Source organism: Macaca thibetana, chromosome 3 (assembly GCF_024542745.1).
Source record: "Macaca thibetana thibetana isolate TM-01 chromosome 3, ASM2454274v1, whole genome shotgun sequence".
Classification (NCBI taxonomy): Eukaryota; Metazoa; Chordata; class Mammalia; order Primates; family Cercopithecidae; genus Macaca; species Macaca thibetana.
In genome coordinates, this window is record NC_065580.1 from 55,988,926 (window position 1) to 56,015,469 (window position 26,544).

Consider the following 26,544-nt stretch of genomic DNA (forward strand, 5'->3'; position numbering starts at 1 on the left):
CCTGGATGTGGAGAAAGGAAATGGGGTCTGAGCTCCGCCTCCCGGAAACGGCTCAGCTCAAAGCCTATAACCGCCCACTCCAGCCCGGCGCCTCCCGGCGGCTTCTCCCAGGCGAGGCGGGGCGGGGCGCTGGACGCCAGGAGGGGAGGCTAGGACGGTGCGCCCCACGCGGAGACGCCTGGGCCCTGAACCCGGAGCCGAGCTTCCCGTCGCTTCTCCTGTGGCATGAAGCAAGCCTCCCTCCCTCCTGCCCCGGGCAGCGGAGCGAGGGGCGGTGCCCCGTCCAGCCCCGCCCCCTGGTTGCCAGGACAACGCCCGCACGCACCCGGCTTCTAGTCCCAGCGCGGGGAGGGTACCAGCGCAGCTTCTCCGTCAGGCCTTGGGCCATGGCCTCCCTACGCAATGCCAACCCGAGGCTGAAGAACTACTTCAAGGAGAACTATATTCCTCAGGTCTGCGAGGTACTGGACACGCGTGGCGGCGGACACGGACCGACGGTGGGGAATTAGAAGGGGGAGGAGTCAGGGAAGACGTCTCGGAGGAGGGACTAGGTTTAGGAGTTGAGGGAGGAGGGAGAAGGCGGGGCGGAATGCGAGAAAGTGAAGTCAAACTCGGATTTGTAGGCGATCTGGGCTGAAGATGCTGATCAGAGAGAAGACAGAGGGTGATGGTAGCTGCAAGTGGGGAATGGGTGACATCTCCCAGGGGAAATGAGCACAAGGCCCAGATCGGAAACCCCAAACTCAGCTTTTAAGGTTTGAACAAGAAGTGCCTGAGGAGTGGAGGAGTGAGAAAAATGCCAGAGAGGCTGAGGAGGAAAATCAGCAGACTGTCATTATGAAGAGTGTTGTCAGAAGTAGGGAGTAGGCTCTAGTCACCTAAGATAAGGACCTGGATTCTGCCCAAGGTGAGCCTGAGGTTTCCATGGAGCCGTGAGTGCAGAAAATAGATGGAGGTTAGCTGAGGGGAGAGTGGAAGCTGATACCTTTGGTCAGTGTAGTCAGCCCTTTGTGAAGGTAAGGACCCTCTCAACCGGGATTGCCTTTAGACAACAGGAAGGGCTACCCTTCCACCCCCATTGTAATAGGAGGGAAGGAAGACAGGAAGGGATAGATACTAGGTTTTGTAGGTTTTTGGGGGTTGGAAGCTGAGAACGTTTGCCTTTGTTGACCTCTTTTTTTCTCCACAAATAGTTGATGAGATATTTTCCAAGAATGTGCGGGTCTGAGTGGGGATGGGGCTGTTGGTGCAGTAGGAGGTTCGAGCAAAGATACGCTATGCGGGGAATGAGGGAGAGAGATGTCTAGGGAAGGAAAAAGGAGGTCCCAGCTGAGGGTAGTAACGCTCCTAGGCGTTTGGGAGGGCAATTTGGTAGAGACCCCCGTCTCTTTTTTGGATGGCAATTGAGAAATATTTATTAAAATGTTAAATACATGTACCCTTTAACCAAGCATTTCCACTTCTAGGGATCTACTTTAGAGAAATACTTGCACATGTGTTCAGAAGGATGTACAAGGATGTTCATTATAACTTTGTTTCATAGTAGAAGTAGTAAATGACCTAGAGTGACTAAGCGAATGAGGTATTATGTAGAATAAAGTATATCTGTACCTACTAAGAAGAAATGCCCTCCAAGACATATTATTATTATCGAGACACGGGGTGTTGGTCTGCCACCCAGGCTAGAGTGTAGTGGCTCCATCCTAGCTCGCTGCAGCCTCAAACTCCTGGGCTCAAGCCATCCTCCCACCTCAGCCTCCCAAGTAGCTAGGACTACAGGCATACACCATATGGCTGGCTCCCAACACATATTATTAAGTAAAAAAGAAAAAGTGCAAGTTGCTTAGCAACTGTCCATTCTGCTCTAGCTATCTGATTTCATGTATGTTGTATATGTGTTTATGTGTACATATATGTGTGTGTATCTTTAAGACAATAGTGCATGCATAGAACCTATGCCAAATTGTTAATAACAGATGTCTTGTGGAATGGTTTTGGGGGAGGAAACGGGGAATTCTAACTTTTTGCTCTACCCATAGCTGTATTGTTTTAATTTATTATAGTGAGTTTCATGTTGTACCTCTATACAATTGTGCTTGAAAATATGTAGGGAGAATGGTACCCATCTTCCCGGTTGTGTGATTTTTGTCAAGTAGCAGTCAGTAAACCAGATGTAGGTACAGAGATAACCAAGTTGACTTCGTCTGGGATAGGAATTTGCCAGGCATATATTAATAGAATAGAAAGGCAGTAGGTTAGGGAGCTAAGCTCCTGAGTATCTGAAGTGATGCGCCAAGGACTCTAAGGACTCAGTGGGAAATGAGAAAAGGATATGATACTGATATATGTACAGAAAATGGAGACTCCTAAGAGGTGAGTGAAGAGAAGTAGAGGGAGTAATTAAATGAGGGAGCTGGAAACATAGGAGGTGGGGGTCAGAAAGTGGAATGTTTATATTTACAATTCAGGGTGCAGCCATTCTGAGTGGTGATTCAGTCTGTGATATGGCGGTGCAGCAGGTGGAAGAAACAGACTTGAGTTGAGAGTCAGGGTACATCAAGGAAATGGTGGCCTCTTCTCATCTAGCCTGCCAGTTACTATAACATCACAAAGCTGCAATGAGGCAGTCCCCAGTTCCCCCTCTGGGTGAGAGCGCTCCTGGCTTGCCACATTGTTCTGCACCCAGAGAGGAGGCCCTTATATGCATTCCCCATTGTCTAAGATCATATTCTCCTGAGAAGTCCTTCACTCACCTCTGCTACCACACTAGCAGCAAGAACAAGGGAGCAGTCTTCTGGGCCCCACACACCCACCTTAAACTCATTACCTATTTCTCCTAAGAGACTATCAAGATGAATTCCATTCTGCCTCATATCTATTCTGTCTGTACATTTATTCATCTGACTCAATTTCCCAGATGGGTTTTATACTTTTTTTTTTTTTCTTTTTTGAGATGGAGTCTTGCTCTGTCGTCCAGGCTAGAGTGCAGTGGCACCATCTCGGCTCACTGCAACATCCACCTCCTGGGTTCAAGCGATTCTCCTGCTTCAGCCTTCCAAGTAGCTGGGACTACAGGCACCTGTCATCATGCTCAGCTAATTTTTGTGTTTTTGGTCGAGATAGGGTTTCACCATGTTGGTCAGACTGGTCTCGAACTCCTAACCTCAGGTGATCCACCTGGCTCAGCCTCCCAAAGTGCTGGGATTACAGGTGTGACCCACCATGCCTGGCAGGTTTTATACTTTTCTAAAACTCATCTTCTGCAAGCTTTGGAATACATAAATAACCTTTCATTAAAATTTTCCCTGTATATTTAACCTCTTCTGAATTTCATCTGCCTGTCCTAAATAAAACCTGATTGTCTACCTACAACATCATTTTCCTGCAAATCTCTTGAATAGAGACTGATTTTTAAAAAATTCAGGCCTGGCTTGGTGGCTCATGCCTGTAATGCCAGCACTGTGAGAACCGAAGGCAGATGGATTTCTTGAGGCCAGGAGTTCAAGACAAGCCTTGGTGACATAGTGAGACCCTGTGTGTACAAAAATTAAAAAAAAAAAAAAAAAGCTAGCTGATCATAGTGGCTCACACCTGTAGTCCCCACCACTTATGAGGCTGAGATAAGAGGATCGCTTGAGCCCAGGAATTTGAGGCTACAGTGAACTACGATTGCACCACTGCATTCCAGCCTGAGTGATGGAGCAAGACCCTATCTCTAAAAAAATAAAAAATTAAAAAAAATTTTAAACAATCCTGCTTGGTTCCCTGGGCTTACTGAATCTGTTGATAGATATTTTTCATCCATTTTAGAAAATTCTTGGTTCTTTTCAAATAGTGCTTCTATTCAGTTCTCTCTTTTCCTTTTGGAACTCCAACCGTAAATATGTTAGCTTTTATTTATTTTTTTACCTTGTTCTACACGCCTCTTTTGATTTCTGCTTTTTCCCCATTCTTTTCTTCTTTTTGAGCTCAAGTTTGGATCTTTTTCATTGGTGGTTTTCAAGTTTGCTAATTTTGTTTTATGCTGTGTCCAGTCTACTCTTAAATACATCAAATGAAATCTTAATTTTAGACATGTTTTTCAGTTCTAGAATGACAATTTGATTTTTAAATAAATTCTGATTATTAGAATTATGCATCTTTTCATTCGTTTTGCCTTTTTCTGTTTTCTTTATTTGTTCCCTCCAAATCTGTTGAAATTTGATCCCCAGTGTTGGAGGTGGGGCCCAGTGGGAGGTATTTGAGTCAGGTGGGCAGATCTCTCAAGAATGGCTTTGTGCTCTCCCCTGTGATAATGAGTGAGTTCTCCCTCTATTAGTTCACCCAAGAGCTGGTTGTTTAAAAGAGCCTCCCTCCAGCTGTTTCTCTTACTCCTTCTCTTGCCATGTGACATGCAGGCTTCCTTTGCCTTCTGCAATGAGTAAAAGCATCCTGAGGCCTTCACCAGAAGCCGAGCAGATGCTGGCACCATGCTTCTTGTACACCCTGCAGAACCCTGAGCCACATACAACTCTTTTCTTATAAATTACCCAGCCTCAGGTATTTCTTTATAGCAGTGCAAAATGGATTAACACACATGTTGATGGTTGTTATTTTAAAAGTATTGTTTGTTGCTCATGTCTGTAATTCTAGCACTTTTGGAGGCCAAGGTGGGTGGATCACTTGAGGCCAGGAGTTCGAGACCTGCTGAAACCCTGTCTCTACTAAAAATACAATAATTTGCCAGGTGTGGTGGTGCATGCCTGTAATTCCAGCCATTCAGGAGGCTGAGGCATGAGAATCGCTTGAAACCAGGAGGCAGAGGTTGCAGTAAGCTGGGATCACACCATTATACTCCAGCCTGGGTGACGGAGTGAGACTGTGTCTCTAAAAAAAATAAATAAGATAAATACATAAAGTGAAATCATTGTTTGTTAACTTGAACATCCAGATCATTTGTGGGTCTGCTTCTATTGCTTATTTTCTTCTGTTGGTAATTCAAGACATTTTCCTGCCTTCGTACATATCTAGTAATTTCTTATTTTTATTGGACATTGTGTGAGAAAAGAACAATAGAAGCTCCAGATGATATACTCTTTTGCTAGCAAAGGTTCATCCTTTCCTCTCTATAGGGTGCAGAGCTCATGACCTCAGTCCAGGAAGGGATTGAGCTCTGTTGAGGTTGGACTATGGATTTATTTGGATTCAGTTTACATCTGGTTCATCCCTGTTCCTCAGACATAGCTCTTCTGGGCTTTTGATTGAGAAGCTAGCTAGTCTCTGTCTCCTCAGACTGAAAGATTGTGAGATTTGGTTTTGCTCTTCAGAGGTATTTGAGCTTAGCTCTTCAGTTTTCCTTCTAGGCCCTCAACTTTATTATATATGTTATATATAATTATATATAATATGTATATAATATATATTCTGTATTATATATTATATATAATATATGTAACAATTGGGGAATATAATATAGAATATATATTACACAACTTATATATTATATAATTATATACATAATTATATTTATATTATATATTATATAATTATATAAATTTATAATTATGTAAATATATGTTTATATAATATATAATTATATATTATATAAATTTTATAATTATATATTATATATGTTTATATAATATATAATTATATATTATGTATATAATTATATATGTATATAATTGTATATAATTTATATAAATATATAATATATAAGATATGTTCTATTTAATATATATTCTCTATATAATATATATTCTACATAGAATATATATTTATATAAAATATTCTATATATTCTACATATTCTGTATATATATTCCCCAATTTAAAACTTTTAATTTAAAATGCAAACTTGAGGAAGGCATGAAAATCACACACAAGCCTGCCACTTCACACTTGGAGGGTTGCACAGCGGCTGGGCAAAGGTGCTCCTCACTTCCCAGACAGTCCAGCAGCTGGGCAGAGGCGCTCCTCACTTCCCAGACGGTGCCATTTCCCAGATAGTGGGGCGGCCTGGCAGAGGCCTTCTCACTGCCCAGAGGGTGGGGCGGCCAGGGAGAGGCACACCTCATTTCCCAGAGAGGCGGCAGGGCAGAGGCGCTCCTCACTTCCCAGGTGGTGGGGCAGCCAGGGAGAGGCGCTCCTCATTTCTCAGAAGGTGGGGTGGCCGGCAAAGGCGTTCCTCACGTCCCAGACCATGCGGCCACCGGTCAGAGGCCCTCCTCACTTCTCAGATGGTGGAGCAGCTGGGCAGGGGCGCTCCTCACTTCTCAGACGGTGCGGCCGCTGGGCAGAGGCGCTCCTCACTTCCCAGATGGAGCAGCCCTCAACTTTAAAATCTGGCAAGTACATTGAAGGTTATGCTGGCTGTATGTTTGAGGCAGGCTTCCTCTTCCTTCCCTGAGATTATGAAAGGCTCTGTCTGCCTTGTAGGAGTTGATGTTCTAGCTCCTCAGCCTCCTGTGTGAACACTCCCATAACTCACTGCCTTATGGGAGACAGTGGCCACACTTGGGGCGCCTCAAGTTTCTAATCTCGTGTTAGCCCCGTGCCACCACCTTAAGCCTATTGATTTCTCTTCCCATTTGTAGACTTCCTCTGTCTGGGCCCAGCCCTGTCCTCTTTCCTACCCAGAACTGCACATGTCCTCAGGGAAAATAAACAGCTGTGCATTGTCAGCTCACTTCAGAAAATTTTCCTTCCTCTGGAATTCCATGGCTCTCCAATATCTTTTTTAAATGTGATTTTTGTAATGTATCCGTTTTTTTCTAGTTGTTATAGCAGGGTCATTGGACCATGGTGACTTTCCACATCCTACTCAGAAATGCAATCCTATGGAGACTGTCTTGTTTCACTCCTCAGTTAACCTCAGATCTAGAGATAGGTTAGATGTCTTCCTTGGCACCCCATTTCCACTTCCAAAGTACATATCTTCCCTCCTTTTTCTAAAGTCTCAGCTTCTTTGTAGTTCATAACGTCGGATTTAGCACTCACTCTCTTCGTTATGTACCAATCTCTGTGTTTTGTTGGTAGCATTAGCATCTGGCTCACCATCTTCCTTTCCCTCTACTCCTGTCATTGTTCTTGTGGCCTCAGTATTCACAGGGATGTTCCATTCACATCCTTGACCTTTCTTCCAGTTATCTTTGCTTTCACCATTCCTCAGTCATTTCCTTCTATGATCATACTCTTAACCATTTTATCCTGAATTGCTGTACCATCTTCGAAATCTCCATGTCTTCATCCATTTGTCTCCTCATTTTCTAGCACACTCACATTGGAGCTTCTACACTAGCACTTCTTCAACTGACTCAAACCACCATTTCATTCTTTGCACTATCAAATATTACTCTCATGTCCTCATTTCTCTCTTTACCCATCTTAGATTCCTTGGTTCATCATTGTTGTAGATGTCTATTACCTAAACATTTAGTGATTTAAAGTAACAGTATTCATTTTATTATTGCCTCTCACAGTTATGGGAGTTGACAGAATGTTATTGCTTGAGATCTCTCATGCACTTACATGTCAGAGTGGCTGAAGTTAAAATCATCTTGAAGGCTTCCTTACTTACATGCCTGGCAGTTGATGCTGGCTGTTGATGAGGACCTCTCCTGAGGCTGGCAGCTAGAACATCTATGTGTAACCTTTCCGTGTGGCCTGCGCTTCCTCACAGTGTGGAGGCTGGGTCCCAAAACAGGTGTCCAAGAGACAAAGCCAAGTAAAATCTCCTTTTATAACCCAGCCCCGGAAGTTACTCGACATCACTTTCCCTGTATTCTCTTTATTACAAGTGGATTATTAAGACTAACCCATATTCAAGAGGAGAAGAATTAAACCCCACCTCTTTATGTAAGAAATATCATTTGTAGACATGTTTTTAAAATGTCACCATCATTATGATCACTTTCAAATACGATTTCTCCCTTGTTTCTCCCTTGTCCTATTGATGTGACAAACACCTACCCCTAGTAAAACTCAAATATCCAGCAATCTGTGCTTACCCCTGAGAAATGAACATTATTTAAAGGAAGAACACACAATTAAACTGACTTGTGTCACTTTAGATTCAATCCTCAGTTGTCAAATGGGCTCTCAATATAAACAGTCCTACATTTCCTAGTATTTTCAGTTTCTGACTATCCCATTACATCCACAGTGAAAGAGTAGACCAAAAAAAAAAAAAAAAAAAATCCTTGGGAGGCCACGGTTGGCAGATCACCTGAGGTTGGGAGTTCAAGACTAGCCTGCCCAACATGGAGAAACTTCATCTCTACTAAAAATACAAAATTAGCCGGGTGTGGTGGTGCATGTCTGTAATCCCAGCTACTCGGGTCGCTGAGCAGAGGAATCTCTTGAACCCAGGAGGTGGAGGTTGCGGTGAGCCAAGATGGCGCCATTGCACTCCAGCCTGGGCAACGAGAGCGAAACTCCATCTCAAAAAAAAAAAAAAAAAAAAAAAAACCTCACAGAATTCTTCCACTGAATATTAAAAAATCAATTGCATTTCAATTCACTAGAACCAAAGTTTTTAATAGTAGCTTTTAAAAATTACATTCATAATAGCCACAAAAAATAAAAGGTTTCTTAGGCCAAGATGTGAAAGACCTTTTGGGAGGAATTTATAAAATTTTATCAAAAGATGTTTAAGGTGACCTAAAGAAATGAAGTGCTCTGCCATGTTTATGAATGGGAAAGTAACAGCATGTAATGTCTTCCCAGAAAATCTATACATTCAGTGCAATTTTAGTTAAAGTCTAAAATTTTTTTCCCCATAAAACTAGACAGCTGATTATAATACTGCAAAAATATTGAGGAGGAGAAAAGTAGCCCTTGACACCTAGAAGCTGGACCAGTGCCATGATCTAGACCTTGGCATTGCTTTGGGCTAGCATTATGTTAAGGCTTGTCGGTGCTGAAGGGACCCTGGAGGGAGATGGGGCTTCACTTCCTGATTCCTATGTGCTTCCTCTCTTCTTGTTCACGTGACACAGCTGCCAAGAGCATGTGTGTGGTGCACCCAGTGGTGCCCACTCTTCAGCAAGTTTTGCTCACCAGCCTCAGCCCATTGCACCCCAGCAGGGGGTGTCTGCTCACTAGTGTGAGCTGCTGGACTCCTGTTCACCAAACCTTGGCCCGTCATGGCTGAGAACTGTCTCTGTCTCAAGACAACCTAATGGACTTTCCCACTACACCTCAGCCACACTCTACATTCTCTGAATCTCAGCCTTGGGGAGGTGGCTGCCCTCCTTCCAAGGTTATTTCATCTTTGGGTACTCTGTCTGTGCCACAACATGTCCTTTAGTGTTTTCTTTGCTCTCTCTTAGTAGTTATTCACTTTTTACTAGCTAGTAATTCTTTGAATTGCATTCTTTATTAGAATGTATTTATGAGATAGAATAAGTGTTCTTTATTCAAAATACAGGTGTGATTTCTGTCTCTCGACTGGACTCTGAGTGCTACAGGAGGATTAACTGGACAGGGACATGAGAACTTTCTGGAGAGTTGGAAAGAAACCACACCTGGGGTGTGGGTATTTTCATTATCAAAATTATACCAATAAGATTTATGCATTTGAAATCATGTAAATTTTACCTTAAATTATAATTGAGAATAGGTGGGGGAAATGGGTAGATATATAGATGATACAAAAATCACAGAATAATAATTGTTGAAACTGGGTGATAGGTACGTAGGTATTCCCTATACTATTGTTTATACATGTTTGAAATTTAAAAATCTACAATGAAAGTCATGGCTGGGTGTTTTTTTCTCAGAATGTATGTAGCTAGGGATGGATGGAATGACACCTTTGATTTGGCTGTATAGTCATTTTCTGTTTGTTTGGTGTATCAGTTATCTATTGCCATGTGACATACAACCACTTAAAGCACTTAATGGCTTACAACAACAGGAATCACTTAGTTTGCTTAAAAATTTGAAATTTTGACAAGGTTTTGCAGGGGGTGGAAGATCCACTTTTAAGATGATATCTTCTTTTGCGTGCCTAGCAAGTTGGTGCTAGCTGTTGGCTGGGAGTTCAGCCAGGTCTGTGAACCAGTAGGCTTGGTTCCTCTTCATCTGGACCTGCCCATGGGCTGCTTAGACTTCCTCACAGTATGGTAGCTGATTTCTAAGACCAAATGTCCCCAGAGAGAACCAGATAGAAGTTATATCATTATTTATGATCTAGGTTTGGAAGTCAACATTATTTCACTTAGATTCAAGGGGAGAGAACATGGAACCCATTTCATGATGGGAGGCATAACAAAGTCACATTGCAAAAAGAGCATGGAGGATGGGAGATACTGTCATGGCCATTGTGGAAAATATAATCTGCCATACTTGGCTTGTTCATATAAGGGGAGTCAGATGAAGTTGGATCTCAAAGCAGTCTTTGAAAAGATGTAGATCACAACAGCATCACTCAGTAAGTGGATCTCAACCCTTCTGTAACTACCCCCTTTTCTTCTTCCTTTCCCATGTTGTCCAGGAGCAGATATCTACTGAGCATTTACAAGTTACCTACGCAGCATCTACTTCCCTTTTCCTAGTATTTCCTCCATTCTTATTCTATACGCTGTCTCTTCCCTCACCTAGCCCATTTGCTTCAAGAAAACTGTCTATCCCCGTTTCTGGGGTTGGACCCCGACTGTCTCACAACAACTAGTGCATTTAGTTTCCCTGGCCATGATGTTTGTGACCACAGGAAGATGGAAGGTATAGGGTCATGGGGGAGGGCAATATATAATCCAAGCTGATTTAGATCAGGATGCTGGTTGGATATACCCTCTCTGGATGTTAATGGGGAAGCACTTAGTCCTGGGAACATTGGCAATTACCTGTGTGGCCACAAGGAGAGAGAATTTTAGCATGAAGTGGATTCCACAAAAGGCCAATTGAGGAAATGGAAAGAAACCAGGCCCTAGTGACATTAGTAAGCCACTGGATTAAACCTACACTCAGGCCTCATCTACCTTTGAATTTCTTGTAGGAGCTAATAAAGTACATATTAAGTTGAGTTTGTTACTTGAAACCTAAAGCAAGATGCGGGGATTATTTTGTATTTGTAAGAATTTCCTGGGCCCCACGTGATGGCTTATGACTGTAATTCCAGCATTTTGGCAGCCTGAGGCAGGAGGATTGCTTGAGGCCAGGAGTTTGAAACTAGCCTGGGCAACATAGTGAGAGATTGTCTCTACAGGAAAAAAAAAATAAATAAATAAAAATAAAAAAGATTGCCTAGGCTTCACCAATTGTTAACTGGGTGACTGAGAACATTTTCAAATCTCTCTGCTTCGGTTTTCTTTATAGTAAGATTCCAGATGGATGTGATAGAGGGCTTTATTTTCTAGAGTGGGAGAAAGAGCCATCGTGAAAGAGAAAAGTAGGAAAAGAAAATAGCAAACTGTGTCCTCAGGCAGATCAATTTTAGTAAAGAATACAGTAATCCTGGCCGGGCGTGGTGATTCACACCTGTAATCCCAGCACTTTGGGAGGCCGAGGGGGGCGGATCATGAGGTCAGGAGATCGAGACCATCTTGGCTAACATGGCAAAGCCCTGTCTCTAAAAATACAAAAAAAATTTAGCTGGGCATGGTGGCAGGCACCTGTAGTCGCAGCTACTCAGAAGGCTGAGGCAGGAGAATGGCGGGAACCCGGGAAGCGGAGCTTGCAGTGAGCTGAGATTGCGCCACTGCACTCCAGCCTGGGCGACAGAGCGAGACTCCATCTCAAAAAAAAAATCTCTCAGTATCCATGAGGCATTGGTTCCAAGACCTTCCTTGGAGACTGACATTCAAGAATTTTCAAATTCTTGATAAAAAGTGGCATAGCATTTGTATAGAACCTATACACATCCTCTTGTATACTTTAAATAATCTTTAGATTACTTATATCTAATACAATGTAAACACTATGTAAGTAGATGGTATACTGTATCATTTAGGGAATAATGACAAGAAGAAACATTCTGTATGTGTTTCGTGCAGATGAAACTTTTTTTCAAATGTTTTTGATCTGTGGTTGATTTGAATCTGTGGATGCAGGAGCCATGGATATGGAGGGCCAACTTGCGTAGGAATGGTGAGGATCTGAAAGTGGACACCTTTATACTATTCGTACCGGTGTAATCCTTTGAAAGTCTTTGTGGGCTCTTCAAGATTCACACGTCCAGCTTAAAGACTGCTGGATTCTACGTTCAATTCAAGTTAAACAAGTAACTTAATTTTTTGAACAGATGAGGCTCTTGACACCAGCCAGCCTTTTTTCTTGGGAAACAACAAGAGTGGTCAGCTGAGGGGGGTACGCTAGGACATTCTGTCAGCAAATATTTGCTGGGCCTCTACCACGTACAATTGAAAACACCTCAATGACTTCAACCACTTGGAGCTGTGACTCTCAGGCTGTCTCTAGCCCAAGCTTGTCTCCTGAGTTCTCTGAGCATTTATCCATTTGGGATGAGATTATACATTGATAATACTTTTTAGGAAAACAGTTTTGAAATATGTATGAAGATCTTTAATATATACCTTTTGATTCTATATTTTCATAGAAATCTATCTTGGAGAAATAGAGATGAAGATATTTACATTTCATCATTAAGATTCAGGAAAAATATATTTTAGAAATTCAATTTTTTTTTTTTTTTGAGCCACATGAAGATACTCAGAGCCTGAACCTAGGTGGAAATTCTAGGAAAACTAAGTATTGCCTTCTGATCCCTCACACTTCCTATATTCTTCATTTCTGTCTCTCAGAGCTCTGAGATACTCTTTCTACCACTGCGGGAATTAGCTCAATGTGCCCTCTATTTTTGGATATACTCCTTCCCAAAGACATTTGTGTTTTCAAAGAGATTATTAAGATAGGAGCTCGCATAATAAAGCCTTACTGGTAGACCTTCAGACAGTGGGTCATCCAGAGATAACGTAGAAATCCTAGTTTCTCCCTCAGTTTTCTACTAGGTAGAAGTCAGTACATTGTTTACAGACAAACAAGGACTGCCCCACAGGGACCAAAGATGAGCTAGATATTATGGTGTACAAAAATATTAAGCAGATATACCTAGTGTTTGTATCTGAGAGGAAGAAAGCACTTTTCAAATGGTGAGCTCCAATTTCAGCTTAGTATAGGGAAGATGTAAAGAGTTTGCAAAACCAGATCTGTTCAGCAGAGGGAGTACTTAATCTACAAATCATGATTTTTAAAGCAAAGTTTGTTTTTTTTTTTTCGTATTGATGATTTTGTGAGAAGTTTTTATGTTTTATGTTTCTTTCAAGATTAAGCTGCCAATCAGGTTTTTTTTTTTTTTTTTGAGACAGAGTCTGGCTCTGTCGCCCAGGCTGGAGTGCAGTGGTGTGATCTCAGCTCACTGCAAGCTCCACCTCCTGGGTTCCTGCCATTCTCCTGCCTCAGCCTCCCGAGTAGCTGGGACTACAGGCGCCCGCCACCACGCCTGGCTAGTTTTTTGTATTTTTAGTAGAGATAGGGTTTCACCGTGTTAGCCAAGATGGTCTCGATCTCCTGACCTCGTAATCTGCCTGTCTCGGCCTCCCAAGTGCTGGGATTACAGGCGTGAGCCACCATGCCGGGCCAGGTATTTTTTTTGAGACTAATTGCTGCACGTATTTGTCAGAGATGCAAGAATCAGGAATTGCTGATTACTGAGCAAGGGACTGCCCTGCCCATTTAGGAGAGCAGGAGCTGGATACACTAACTCATTTTGCTGGACCTTGGGCAGGAAGGTTGTGGCTTCTCCAGAGGACAGTTATCTTTGCTAAATTCCCTCAGCCCAGCCAGGCAGTTTACATATGTAGTTCCTGAGATAAATCCACAGGACACTAAACAAAGGGTATGATTTATTATTTTTCCATTTACAATTTTCTTAGAGGGGATGAGACGGCTGGGACTGCTTCCCCACTGGGACAGACCCAGTCTGGCAGGTATCAGAGTCCTTTGTCTCACTCTCACCTCATAGAGCCTGCTGCTCTTCACCTGTCCTGTCCAGTCTGCTTTAAAAACCTTCAAGTCTAACAAAAAAAAAAAAAAAAAAAAAAAAAGGAAAAAACAACAAAAGCCTTCAAGCCTGGTCCCGAGGGGCATCTTCCTCTTTCTGGGGTCTCATCTGAACATTGAAGCCAGTTGGCCTCTTTGAGTAATCTTCCAGAATATTCATTTATAGAGTTTCTAAAATAAAATTTTGACACCATCTATTTCAATGTTAAAAAGACATAAAAGCCCCTTTATTTTCAAAATTGTAACTTACTAACTTCCGTAAATACAAATTAAGATATCTCTCAAAACAACAGCGTGCTACCTCCATCTCCATCTCACACGGGGATGGCGATCATTTGTGAGATACTGCTTTAGATATGTTTCAGAGGTTGGGGTAGGGGATAGGGAAGTGGAAGGAACTTATAACTTCCATAAATACAAAGTAAGGTATCTCCCAAAACAACAGCGTGCTACCTCCATCTCCATCCCACACGGGGATGGCGATCATTTGTGAGATACTGCTTTAGATATGTTTCAGAGATTGGGGTACCAGAACATCCTTTTCTGTTTCTTCACCTGCTGAGGGCTCCCCAAGAATTTGATAATCACTTTTATCTCTGCACTTTTGGAGTAATTATTTTTTATATTACAATATTACTATTTCAGCCCTCAGCATATTTCACTATGTTTATCTGAGTATCTGAAAAGCTAAACAAGACTTGCTCTCTTAAGTGTCTTACATTTGTTTTTGTGTGTCCACCCAGAGTGATAATAGTTACTATCTTGCTATTTATATTTGAACTGTTGGTCTATAGAGTTTTCTCCTAGCCATTTTCCACTAAATGCTTTTGTGCTAACATCTTCCATTAGGTGTGGTTTAAGTCAGAGTCAGTCTCTCTCTTTCTCTCTGAGTCGTCACACTGGACTTTGAGTAGTATAAGGGAATATTTTCAATTTCTTTTCTCTATATCTAAGTGTTTTCCTCTAATGAAGATGATAATTAGCAGTGGAATGTTAAAAATAGTGATGGACCGGGCACAGTGGCTCATGCCTGTAATCCCAGCACTTTGGGAGACTGAGAGGAAGGAGGATCACTTAAGCCCAGGAGTTCAGGACTAGCCTGGGCAACAGATTGAGACTCCATTTCAGCAAAAGAATTAAGTGAGTTTGGTGGCACATGCCTGTAGTCCTAGCCTCTTGGGAGGCTGAGGTGGGAGAATTGCCTGAGCTCAAGAGCTTGAGGTTACACTGGGTTGATTGTGCCACTGCACTCCAGCCTGGGTTACAAAGCAAGACCTTGTCTCAAAAAAAAAAAAAAAAAAAAATACACACACACACACACACACACACACACATATATGTATGTGTGTGTATATGTATGTATGTGTGTGTATATACATATATAATAGCTTGCTATCATTATCTATTGAGTGCCTATTTTGTGCTGGACACTATTCAAAGCAGTTTTTAATTTTCGTGATAGCCCTATGGCATATGAACCTTTATTATCCCACTTTTTTAAGGAAACAAAAACAGAGATGTAATTTGTCAACGATTGAATGGTAGAAGATTGCACATCCCAGATTTAAACCAACTGGATTCCACTCTTTGCATTTTCTTGCTCTTTGAAAGATAGGTAGTAGGGGAAAGGAGTGGAAGCAACAGTCCTGGATAAACCCACGTTTGTCCTCAGGACCCAGAACATCCTTCAGAATAGATGAGAAATATTGGGAACTGAGTTTAGGGAAGTAGAACCAAAGAAAGTGAGGATTACGTAATTGCTTTGTGAATTTACAAGCTTGAGAGAGTCAATCCAATAATTAATTCATGTACTTTTTTGTCCTTGATTGTGCAAGTTTTTACTGAGAATATTATTAATAATATGATTAATGTTTTCAAGAGTCAAACATTAATCTTGTGGGAATGTTTGCTTATTTTGCCTCTGCTTACAATAAAGACTAAGTTAATGGTTTTGTGATTTTTATATTCATTGGGCAGGGAAAGAGCTATTGATTCATTAACTGTGCTGTCTTATTGGCATGTAGCTATGCACTGTTCACTCAATACATAAAATATCATGTTATGCTATTTTGTCCAAGGGAAAAAGACAAACAGTGAGATTTCTTTATTATTATATTTTGAGACAGGGTCTTTCTCTGTCACCCAGGCTGCAGTACAGTGTTGTGATAATAACTCACTGCAGCCTTGAACTCCTGGGCTCAAGCAATCCTCCCACCTCAGCCTCCCAAGTAGCTAGGGCTACAGGTGCACGCCACCATACTCAGCTAATTTTTAAAACGATTTTTGTATTTTTTAGAGATGGGGTCTCACTGTATTGCCCAGGGTAGTCCTGAACTCCTGTCTTCAAGAAAACCTCCCACCTCGGTCTCATAAAGTGGTGGGATTATAGGCATGAACCACCATACCTGGCCAACAGTGAGATTTCTTATGTGAAAAGTGTGCATTTCAACTCTGCTAGTTCCATATGCCTTTATTAGCATTTCAGAGACTTATCCTGTCAACCTGACTTCTGCAGGATAGCTTTTCAGGAAAAGTAGTTTATTGTAAGTGGAGCTTGGAAATATATATATAATCAATTTCTGACATACATTAACCAGATCTCAACTTTCTTAAAAATGTACCATAAAGCTGAACTTCATTTAGGTACTTATTCTCAGACATCAGTATGCATAGGAATCACCTGGGGAGCTTAGTAAAATGCAGGTTTCTAGGCCCTATTCTCAGAGACAAATTCATTCTCCAGGTGATTCTGATATAGATGTCTTCAGGGTGCCAGAATAAGGTGGAGAAAAGAATGTAGAGTGGGGAGTACAAAAACTCAGTAGTCTGGAGACCCAGGCATAGAAGTGCTAGAGAGCAGATGGGCTTTTCACCAAGGATATTGAGGGAGCTGTGGGAAGTCTGATTGGCCTCCAGGTAATATAAGGCTTCAGCACTTTTTGTTAGGTCCCTGTAGGACTCACTCTTGCTGGCTCTTTAGGTAATAGATGACTGTTCAAATTCAGGTTGCAACTGTGGTGAGACCACTAATCTCCTGTGTAACTGTCTCTTGGTTTGGGGGAAAAGGAAGTCAGTCTGCAGGTGACTGAGCGCTTATAAGCAGTTAGTATGGGCTCGGTTTGAAGGCAGAGCTGGAGAGGGAGAGGGATCTAAATCTTACCATTCTGCCGTTCTCTAAAGGGCTGAGCTTCCTGCTTGCAGGCTGTATGCTAAGAAGAGGAGCATAGAGCTATTGCAAAGGGGGAGATTGTTATTATGCAGGGTCCAATTAGGAGAAATTACCCTTTCTAGTTTTGGAGGAACACTATGAGAATTGCTGAGAGTCTAAGACAAGACCCCAGGCCTAGATCTGCTGACACTTGGCCTATGGAGGTAGGAAGGACTGCTCTGTGTAACTCCAGTGATGGAGTTATTTTGTTCTGGAAATAGAGGATCAAGAGAAAAAGACAGCAGGAGTGGGTCCAAAGCATCCCGACTACCTGCAGCATGCACACTAGACCCCATCAGAAAACAGTGAACCACGAAGGGAAATGAAGAATTCCAGGTGGTTTCTGTGGGAAGTGTGCTGCAGACCTTTTCATCTGTCTCAAATGGAGAAAACATCAGTAATTCTGTATATCTTGCCAACACTTTTAACAAGAAGTTTCTTCTTTTGGGGGGGCCTCGTAAGGAAAATGAGACAGCAGCAACTTTACGAGTTCTATATATGTGCTTTAAACAGTATCTTAGATCCAGCAGGTCCGTTGTTTCCCACCTACGTGTACTGAGCTACAGTTTTTCAAATGTGTATACTCTGTAGATGCTGTGAATGATAAAATACAAATGTATTTTTAAGAGTTCTTGGCCGGGCGCGGTGGCTCACGCCAGCAATCCCAGCACTTTGGGAGGCCGAGGTGGGTGGATCACGAGGTCAGGAGATCAAGACCATCCTGTCTAACACGTTGAAACCCCGTCTCTACTAAAAACACAAAAACAAAATTAACCAGGCGTGGTGGCGGCGCCTGTAGTCCCAGCTACTCAGGAGGCTGAGGCAGGAGAATGGCGTGAACCCGGGAGGCGGAGCTTGCAATGAGCCAAGATCGCGCCACTGCACTCCAGCCTGGGCGACAGAACCAAACTCCGTCTCAAAAAAAAAAAAAAAAAGTTCTTAAATTCACACATTTTAATGGTGGATTTTCTCAATCTCTTTTATGGTTGGGTCTAAGGAACTTTTTGTCCAAAAAAACAAACCCCAAAAAAACCACAATGAGTTTCTCATACTTTAAAAGGCTAGAAACCCCTGAAGTAAAGCATCATAGTTATGTCTTCAGATTGGCTGTAAAGAACTTACTCCTCACGTAATGCAAACCCTCATGGTACAGTGACTTTATTGTGTTGTTTATGATGGATTTTTAGACAGAGGCAAGATAAACTGCATTTTTGTTTTACTTTAGCAGAATATTAACACTGAATACAGAGTGGTATGTAAAAACACATTTACTTTAAAACTGTCACATTATTTGACTTTTTAACTGTATAAGAAAAAGTTTGCTGCTGCTAGAGTAAGCAGACAACCCACAGAGTAGGTGAAAATCTGTACATCCAACAAAGGACCAATATCCAGAATCTGCAAGGAACTCAAGCAAATTAGCAAGAAAAAAACAAACAATCCCTTCAAAAAGTGGGCTAAGGACATTAATAGACAGTTCTCAAAAGGAGATATACAGATGGCCAGCAAACATGAAAAAATGCTCAGCATCACTAATGATCAGGGAAATGCAAATCAAAACTACAATGTAATACCACCTTACACCTGCAAGAATGGCCATAATCAAAAAACAAAACAAAAAAACCCAACAGATGTTGATGTGAATGCAGTGAAAAGGGAACACTTCTACAATGCTGGTGAAAATGTATGGCCGGGCGCGGTGGCTCAAGCCTGTAATCCCAGCACTTTGGGAGGCCGAGGCGGATGGATCACAAGGTCAGGAGATGGAGACCATCCTGGCTAACACGGTGAAGCCCCGTCTCTACTAAAAAAGTACAAAAAACTAGCCGGGCGTGGTGGCGGGTGCCTGTAGTCCCAGCTACTTGGGAGGCTGAGGCAGGAGAATGGCATGAACCCGGGGGGCGGAGCTTGCAGTGAGCCGAGATCGCGCCACTGCACTCCAGCCTGGGGCACAGAGCAAGACTCCGTCTCAAAAAAAAAAAAAGAAAAAAAGAAAAAAAGCAAATGTAAAGTGGGCTGGGCATGGTGGATCACGCCTGTAATCCCAGCACTTTCAGAGGCTGAGGCAAGCGAATCACATGAGGTCAGGAGTTCAAGACCAGTTTGGCCAACATGGTGAAACCCTGTCTCTACTAAAAATAGAAAAAATAGCCAGCCGGGTGTGGTGGCGGGCGCCTGTAATCCCAGCTCCTCAGCAGGCTGAGACAGGAGAGTCACTTGAACCTGGAAGGCAGAGGTTGCAGTGAACCAAGATCACACCATCGCACTCCAACCTGGGCGACAACAGTGAGACTCTGCTCGGAAAAAAAAAAAAAAAAAGTAAACTAGTACAACCATTATGGAGAACAGTGTAGAGAGTCCTTAAAGAACTTTAAAGAACTAAAAGTAGAACTACCATTTGATCAGTAGTGGGATAGCAATCCCACGACTGAGTATCTACCCAGAGGAAAAGAAGTTATTATACGAAAAAGATACTTGCACATACATTTATAACAGCACAATTCACAATTGCAAAAATATGAAAACAGCCCAAATGCCCATCAATCAATGATTGGATAAAGAAATTGTGAGAGAGATATATATATTACATCATATATATATGATGCAATACGAGTCAGCCATAAAAAGGAATGAATTAATGGCATTCGCAGCAACCTGTGATGGAACTGGAGACTATTATTCTAAGTGAAGTAACTCAGGAATGGAAAACCAAACATTGGACCTGGATGGAACCTGGATGGAACTGGAGACCATTATTCTAAGTGAAGTAACTCAGGAATGGAAAACCAAACATTGTATGTTCTCACTCATAAATGGGAGCTAAACTATGAGGATGCAAAGGCATAGAATGATACAATGGACTTTGGGGACTCAGGGGAAAGGGTGGGAGGGGGTTGAGGGATAAAAGACTACAAATTGGGTTCAGTGTATACTGCTCAGGTGATAGGTGCACCAGAATCTCACAAATCACCACTGAAGAACTTACTCATGAAACCAAATACCACCTGTTCCCCACAAACCTATGGAAATAAATAATTAAAAAACAAAAAAGCCCAAAACAAACTGAGCAATAAAAAGTTATCTGCTGCTTAGTAAAAACATGAAAATTCAGACACATTGATGCCATTTCCCTTTTTTTCCCCAGGCACTGTTATGTGGTATACTTGTTACATGTCCTGAGGATCCACTGAGATATTTAGAGGGAATGATCATGGTTATAATCAAAAGTGGTCTTCAGAATCTTCTTTGGTAAGTATTGTTTTGATTCGTGATAGGGAAATTTTTTTTGTGAAGGAAAACTTTTATTGTACGGTAACAAAATAAGGTCTTGCCAATGAATGCTTCCAATCTTAAGATTGTTAAGGAATCCTTCCACAGGCTTTTCAGTTCCAAAGACACAAACCTGAATAATTTGCCCAGTGGTTCTCAACTTGAGAAATATCGTGTATTCTCATCAGTAACGTGTTCATAGGGCCAGTTTATTTCAAGTTGGGAATGAGGAAAGGGAGGCATATCCTCCTTTGGGGAACACAGCAAAATCTTGTGAGAGTAGTTTGAAAAAGTCCTCCAGGTGATTCTGATCTGCTTCTCCTAAGGGGAAATGTGTTTTCTTTCTCCTCTCTTTCATTCCACCTACAAGAATCACTGATTTAATTATGGAACTAATTAATGAAATTAATTTTGACTGTGTTTTATGATGTTATTAAAGGGATATGTGCATTGCTCCATCAATGAAACCAAACATTCGAAGATTGTCTGAAACTTACCTGGAACAACTTTTTGAATTGGATGATCAGCTGGTAATTATTACTAACCAAGAATATGCAAATATATATTTTAAACTTTGATGGAATTTTCCAAATGTATTTTATGGGAGGTGTGAGGTCAGACTGTTTTTGGTATTGGGGGCACCGAGAAAAGTGAAGGAATAGCCACACACATACACAAACGCATGCAAAACCACACCCATAGTAACCTTCCCAAATTTCCAGAAAGTATTTACAAAGGCATTTGTTCCTTCTCTTTCTGATACAATCTTTCCATTAAGTTTTCCCCCTTTCCTCTTTCTCCTTCTCCCATGCATCTTTATAAAGATAAAAATAGCATTATGGAAAGCTTTACAAGAGGATGTTTTCTTTCCTTTCTAATCTGCTTCCTTCTGTGTTCCATTCCACCGCCCATTCTCTCTGCTGTCTGTCTTCTCAGATTAGGTTATAGGGAATCATGCTCATGACGACATGACCAAAACATTAATGACATTCAACTTAAAAGCCAGATCTCATTGTTACTGAAAACTAGTGCCAGCAACTGGTTTTGATCTTGTAAAGAGGGCAAGGAAGTAATTCAGGACATGAAGACTTTAGAACAAAGCTCATTTAAGGGAGGCTAACAGAGCAAAAGGAACGTGAAGAGAGAAATACTAGCACACATTAGATATGTGTGGAACCATGTGTGATACCTCTTTTTTTTTTTTTTCCCCAGACGGAGTCTTGCTCTGAATGCCTGGGCTGGAGTGCAATGGCGCGATCCCGGCTCACTGCAACCTCTGCCTCCCGGGTTCAAGCGATTCTCCTGTCTCAGCCTTCCGAGTAGCTGGGATTACAGATGCATGCTGCCTCGCCACTAAAATATAATTTTTTTGTATTTTAGTAGAAACAGGGTTTCACCATGTTGCCCAGGCTGGTCTCGAACTCCTGACCTCAGGCAATCCACCTGCCTCAGCCTCCCAAAGTGCTAGGATTACAGGTGTGAGCCACTGTGCTTGGCCCGTGCATGATACCTCTTGATTACAGGGCTGTAGTTTGGTAGGCCCAGGCGGGTCTTGGGAGTTGCTATTGAAGTTGGATGTTGAAAAGTGGAATCAAAGCCATGTTCAAGGTGGGGGCTGAGAGTCAGAAACAATTTGAGGTATCTGTTTAGAAGGATGGGTGGTGAGTAACACTGGAAACAACAGAGAAACAATTAGAGGGCTGAGATGATTCTGAGGCACCAGTACATTGAGCAGATCCCATGTGTCCCATCCTAGTTGATCTGCATCATGGTGTGTGGGTGTTTTTACTGCACTTTATTAACCACAGACTTTCAATCTACTATGGAGTGCAGATATCTGCAAATTACTATGTTTTTGGAACTGTTTGGGGACAACCTCAGGAGCTGAGGGAGAGGCCTAGGGGACAGGATTCTGGGTCCTGTATGCCTACCCCTGTACTCCAAAATAGTTTTGCTTTCAGTATGATTTTGCTTGAAAAAAGCTTGACAGCCATTGCTAAAATATACTAGTTTTTGAAAGCCACTGATTTAGAGTGGTAAACCCTATCGTCAATATTATGACAAGGACCTTATATAAAGTCAGGCCAGCTGTCCAGTGTCCAGTGTCTAGCTAGAAGCCCATAGGGAATCATTTAAAAACTGCAGATAATTCTGGCCGGGTGTGGTGGCTCACACCTCTAATTGCAGCACTTTGGGAGGCCGAGGCGGGTGGATCACCTGAGGTCAGGAGTTTGAGACCAGCCTGGCCAACATGGTGAAACGCCGTGTCTACTAAAAGTACAAAAATTAGCTGTGCATGGTGGTGGGCACCTGTAATCCCAGCTACTCAGGAGGCTGAGGCAGGAGAATCACTTGAACCTAGGAGGTGGAGGTTGCAATGAGCCAAGATTGCACCACTGTGCTCCAGCCTGGGCGACAAGAGCAATACTCCATCTCAGAAAACAAACAAACAAAAACTGCAGAGAATGTCAAGAGACATCATAGCTACTTCAAACCTAAAGTTTTATTAGAAAAGGAATTGTTGGCTGGGTGTGTTGGTTCATGCCTGTAATCCCACTTTGGGAAGCTGAGGCAGGCGGATCACCTGAGGTCAGGAGCTCGAGACCAGCCTGGCCAACGTGGTGAAATCCTGTCTCTACCAAAAATACAAAAACTAGCTGGGCATGATGGCGGGCACCTGTAATCCCAGCTACTCGGGAGGGTGAGCCAGGAGAATCACTTGAACCCAGGAGGAAAAGGTTGCAGTGAGCTGAGATCGTGCCACTGCACTCCAGCCTGGGTGACAAGAATGAAACTCCATCTCAAAAAAAAAACAAAAACAAAAGGGAATTGTTAGATCTATTTCATGGTGTTGAAAATGCAGAAGTTAAAATATTAAAAGCTGATCCAAACTTAGAGTTATGACAGTTTGCCAAGGCATAGAAAAGTTGCCCACTTCATGTAATAAGTTGGAAATAATAGAAATGAGATAGGACTTTGCAAAAGCAATGAGGGAAATATTTGTTAAGGTTAGACATGAAAATGTGAATCTCCAGGTGTCCTAGGGTTGCTTGTTAGAGGGCTCAACCTAGGTTGGATCTAGATTAATTCATTTCTCCTCCACCCTTAGAGAAAAATGAAAAGTTTTTTTCTACAAAGAAGCAAAACACTTTCATCCTCAATGTTTTTGATATTTTAAAGTATATACTCTAAAGCCAGGCACAGTGGCATGCACTTGTACCCCCATGTACTTAGGAGGCTGAGGTAGGATAATTGCTTGAGGCCAGGAGTTTGAAACCAACCTGGGCAACATAGTGAGACCTCATCTCTTAAAGAAAATGTATAGTATACTAAATGAATATTGGTTTTACTTTTTTTTCATATGCCTTTCCTATGTAGTTTTCCATACCATTATAACTGGCAGTAAAATGATTTTTAATGTTTTAACAGAAAACTTCAAAGGTCATGAATAACTATAATTTTTCCCATTAATTACTGATTGCTTAATTGCAGGGTTTTTCAGTCTTACACTGCACAGTTCTGCACAGTGAGGACTGCCTATATGTGCTTGTTAAAGTGATCTAAATATGTCCTGAGAAGGACTCTGTACTTCTATATTTGAGTTCTTGTGGAAGAACTGCAACCTAGCTTAATAGGTAGACAAGATTGAAAACCTAACTAGGAGTATGTACCTATAACTATAGCTGAGACTTGGCCAATCCCAGCAACCATACTTAAACCATTCATACACCGCTGAGTGTTCAAACTGTGTTCAAACAAGGCAAACATCAGTCTGTAACCAATCTAGCTGTTCTGTACCTTACTTCCGATTTCTGTACATCATTTCTCCTTTTTGGTCTATAAATCTTCCACGAGGTGGCTGTGCTGGAGTCTCTGTGAATCTGCTGTGATTCTGGGGACTACCTGACTTGTGAATTTTTCGTTGTTCAATTAAACTCCATTAAATTTTATTTGGCTAAAGTTTTTCTTTAATCAGATAGTGTCAGAAGTGGGATCTGAAGTAGAGCTTCTGGCAACCCCCAGGAGTGCTGAGTGAACTGAACAAGCAAGGTACCTGCAGGACCCACTTGTGTTCACTGATCTCTCAGAGCAGCTGGGGCTTGTGGATAAGCTCTCTCTTGGATTTCAGAGCTCCACAGATTTGTGTTTTTAGCTCTCCAAGTTTCTTTGAGCCAATTTCTGATCCAAACAGGGTTTGGAAGTCATGACAGAAACTGAGCTGGGTCCAGGAATGGATTTGATCTGGGAATTAATTGGCTTGGATCCAGTTAGAGGTCTCTTACACCTGACTGGTTCAGAAAGGAACTGATAGTAAGCAGTAATATTGCAGGATTATAAAACTTGACTTTTGAAAATTCACAGGGATTTTTATGTTCTACCCCTTTGTTTCATTTTTCTTGCATGCTTAGGTAGGAAAAATCATTGGCTCAGTTAATCAAGAGACCCTGAGAGTCAAGCCAATATTTTAAGTAAAAATGAGATCCTTAATTTCCGGAAAACTAAGTTCCTTCCAGCTTACATTAGGCCTGGGAGGCAGCATAGTCTTACAGAAATGGCAAAATCTTACTAAAGATAACTTACAGTGGAATGTTGCAAATGTACAACAATGCAATTAAGTATGTTTAAAAATAAGGGCTCTCAGTAAAGTCTCTTTCAGTTAAGAACAAGTTTGGCGCTATGGGATGTTAACTGCTATTCTCTTTTTTTTTTTTTTTTTTGAGACGGAGTCTCACGCTGTTGCCCAGGCTGGAGTGCAGTGGCGCGATCTCGGCTCACTGCAAGCTTCGCCTCCTGGGTTCACACCATTCTCCTGCCTCAGCCTCCTGAGTAGCTGGGACTACAGGCGCCCGCCACCGCGCCCGGCTAATTTTTTGTATTTTTAGTAGAGACGGGGTTTCACTGTGGTCTCGATCTCCTGACCTTGTGATCCGCCCGCCTCGGCCTCCCAAAGTGCTGGGATTACAGGCTTGAGCCACCGCGCCCGGCCCCTGCTATTCTCTTTTGATTAATCTGTCTTATACTTTTTGCTGACTGCTATAGGTGACAGTATTAGACATGTACAGGACCATGGGACATGGGAAGCTTTTTCCTCTCCAAAAGGGGAATCTTGAGAGCTGATGGGATTGCTGGAAAAGATCCCTTCACTACTGACAAGTGGCCTCCTGAACTTTTCAGTGTCACTGCAATGAATGGGTCTTGCTCTCGCCTCCCTGAGCTCTTCACTTTCCCCATCTTGCCACAGGCAATACTTTTCTTTCTCTTCCTTTCCTTTCGTATCTTTTCTGTTACTCAGGGCAGCCATCTTGCCCAGAGACCATGTGCTGAAACTCCTAGTTGGAGGTTGGATTGAAGATGACAGGGGCCATCGGAGGGCAAATTTAAGCCTAACCAGTTTGATATTGGGTGCTAAACAGAGTGGCTAATGTCTGTGTTTTATCATATGTGTTTTGTTCTGGCCAAAACGAAAAAAGATCATTTTCTTTTATGATGCAGCTTGGCCCCCAGGGCGATGGTGTGGCAAGCTGGGTCACTAGAGCTGCTCAGGGAAAGGGAAAGAGAGCCCAGAAGCCTAGCATGCCAGTAAAAGGGTAAGAATTTCTTACCAGTCAGATTTCTGGCTTTTTCCCTCTTTTTCTTTGTGCAAAATGTTTAAATGAATGGTAAAAATCACTGTTATCTCCTATGTAAAGTTTTGATTCATACAAAAAAGAATTCTGAGGCTTGTCTTAAGCTCTAGTGAATCTGATGTGCTTTGTGTGTCTTTCTGTATTGTTTTGTCATAAAGAGGGGTACCTTAGGATAAAATGTGTGCCCAAAACCTCATAAGCCTGTTGTTCAAGACGACCCAGCAAACTGGTCAGTTACGTGTTTAGGAGCTTGATCTTATAGCCACGTGGCCATGCTTTCTCTTTTCACAATGGTGGCCCAGGTTCAGAATTCAATCCCTAGCTTAGGGGATGAGCCTTTCTGAATGATATTTGGGTGACCTTTGCCATTTTTTGATTCTCTTCCCCTCCACGAACTGTTTTGAATTTTCCTTTCTCAGAGCACCTGTGAGGTTACCTT

At 42.1% G+C, this 26,544-nt stretch overlaps 2 protein-coding genes across 10 annotated transcripts in view; one reads left to right on the top strand and one right to left on the bottom strand.

Annotated features, from left to right (window-relative positions):
• Positions 1–26,544, bottom strand: part of PSMC2 (proteasome 26S subunit, ATPase 2) — a 276,950-nt gene that overhangs the window by 195,456 nt on the left and 54,950 nt on the right. The gene's annotated exons all lie outside the window — the stretch shown is intronic.
• The window catches only part of FBXL13 (F-box and leucine rich repeat protein 13), a 270,947-nt gene continuing 244,408 nt past the window's right edge, over positions 6–26,544 (top strand). For 3 of the 9 annotated variants that reach the window (XM_050782742.1, XM_050782744.1, XM_050782745.1), the window contains exons 1-2: positions 560–907; positions 20,354–20,457. Coding sequence is in view for 5 of the 9 variants with exons in the window: in XM_050782737.1 (XP_050638694.1) it covers positions 6–461; positions 20,354–20,457; positions 20,918–21,008 (651 nt within the window). In the remaining 4 variants the exon portion in view is untranslated. Of the gene's footprint in view, positions 462–559; positions 908–20,353; positions 20,458–20,917; positions 21,009–26,544 lie in introns of those variants that run through there. The other 6 variants (XM_050782737.1, XM_050782740.1, XM_050782738.1 and 3 more) reach the window with 5 other exon arrangements.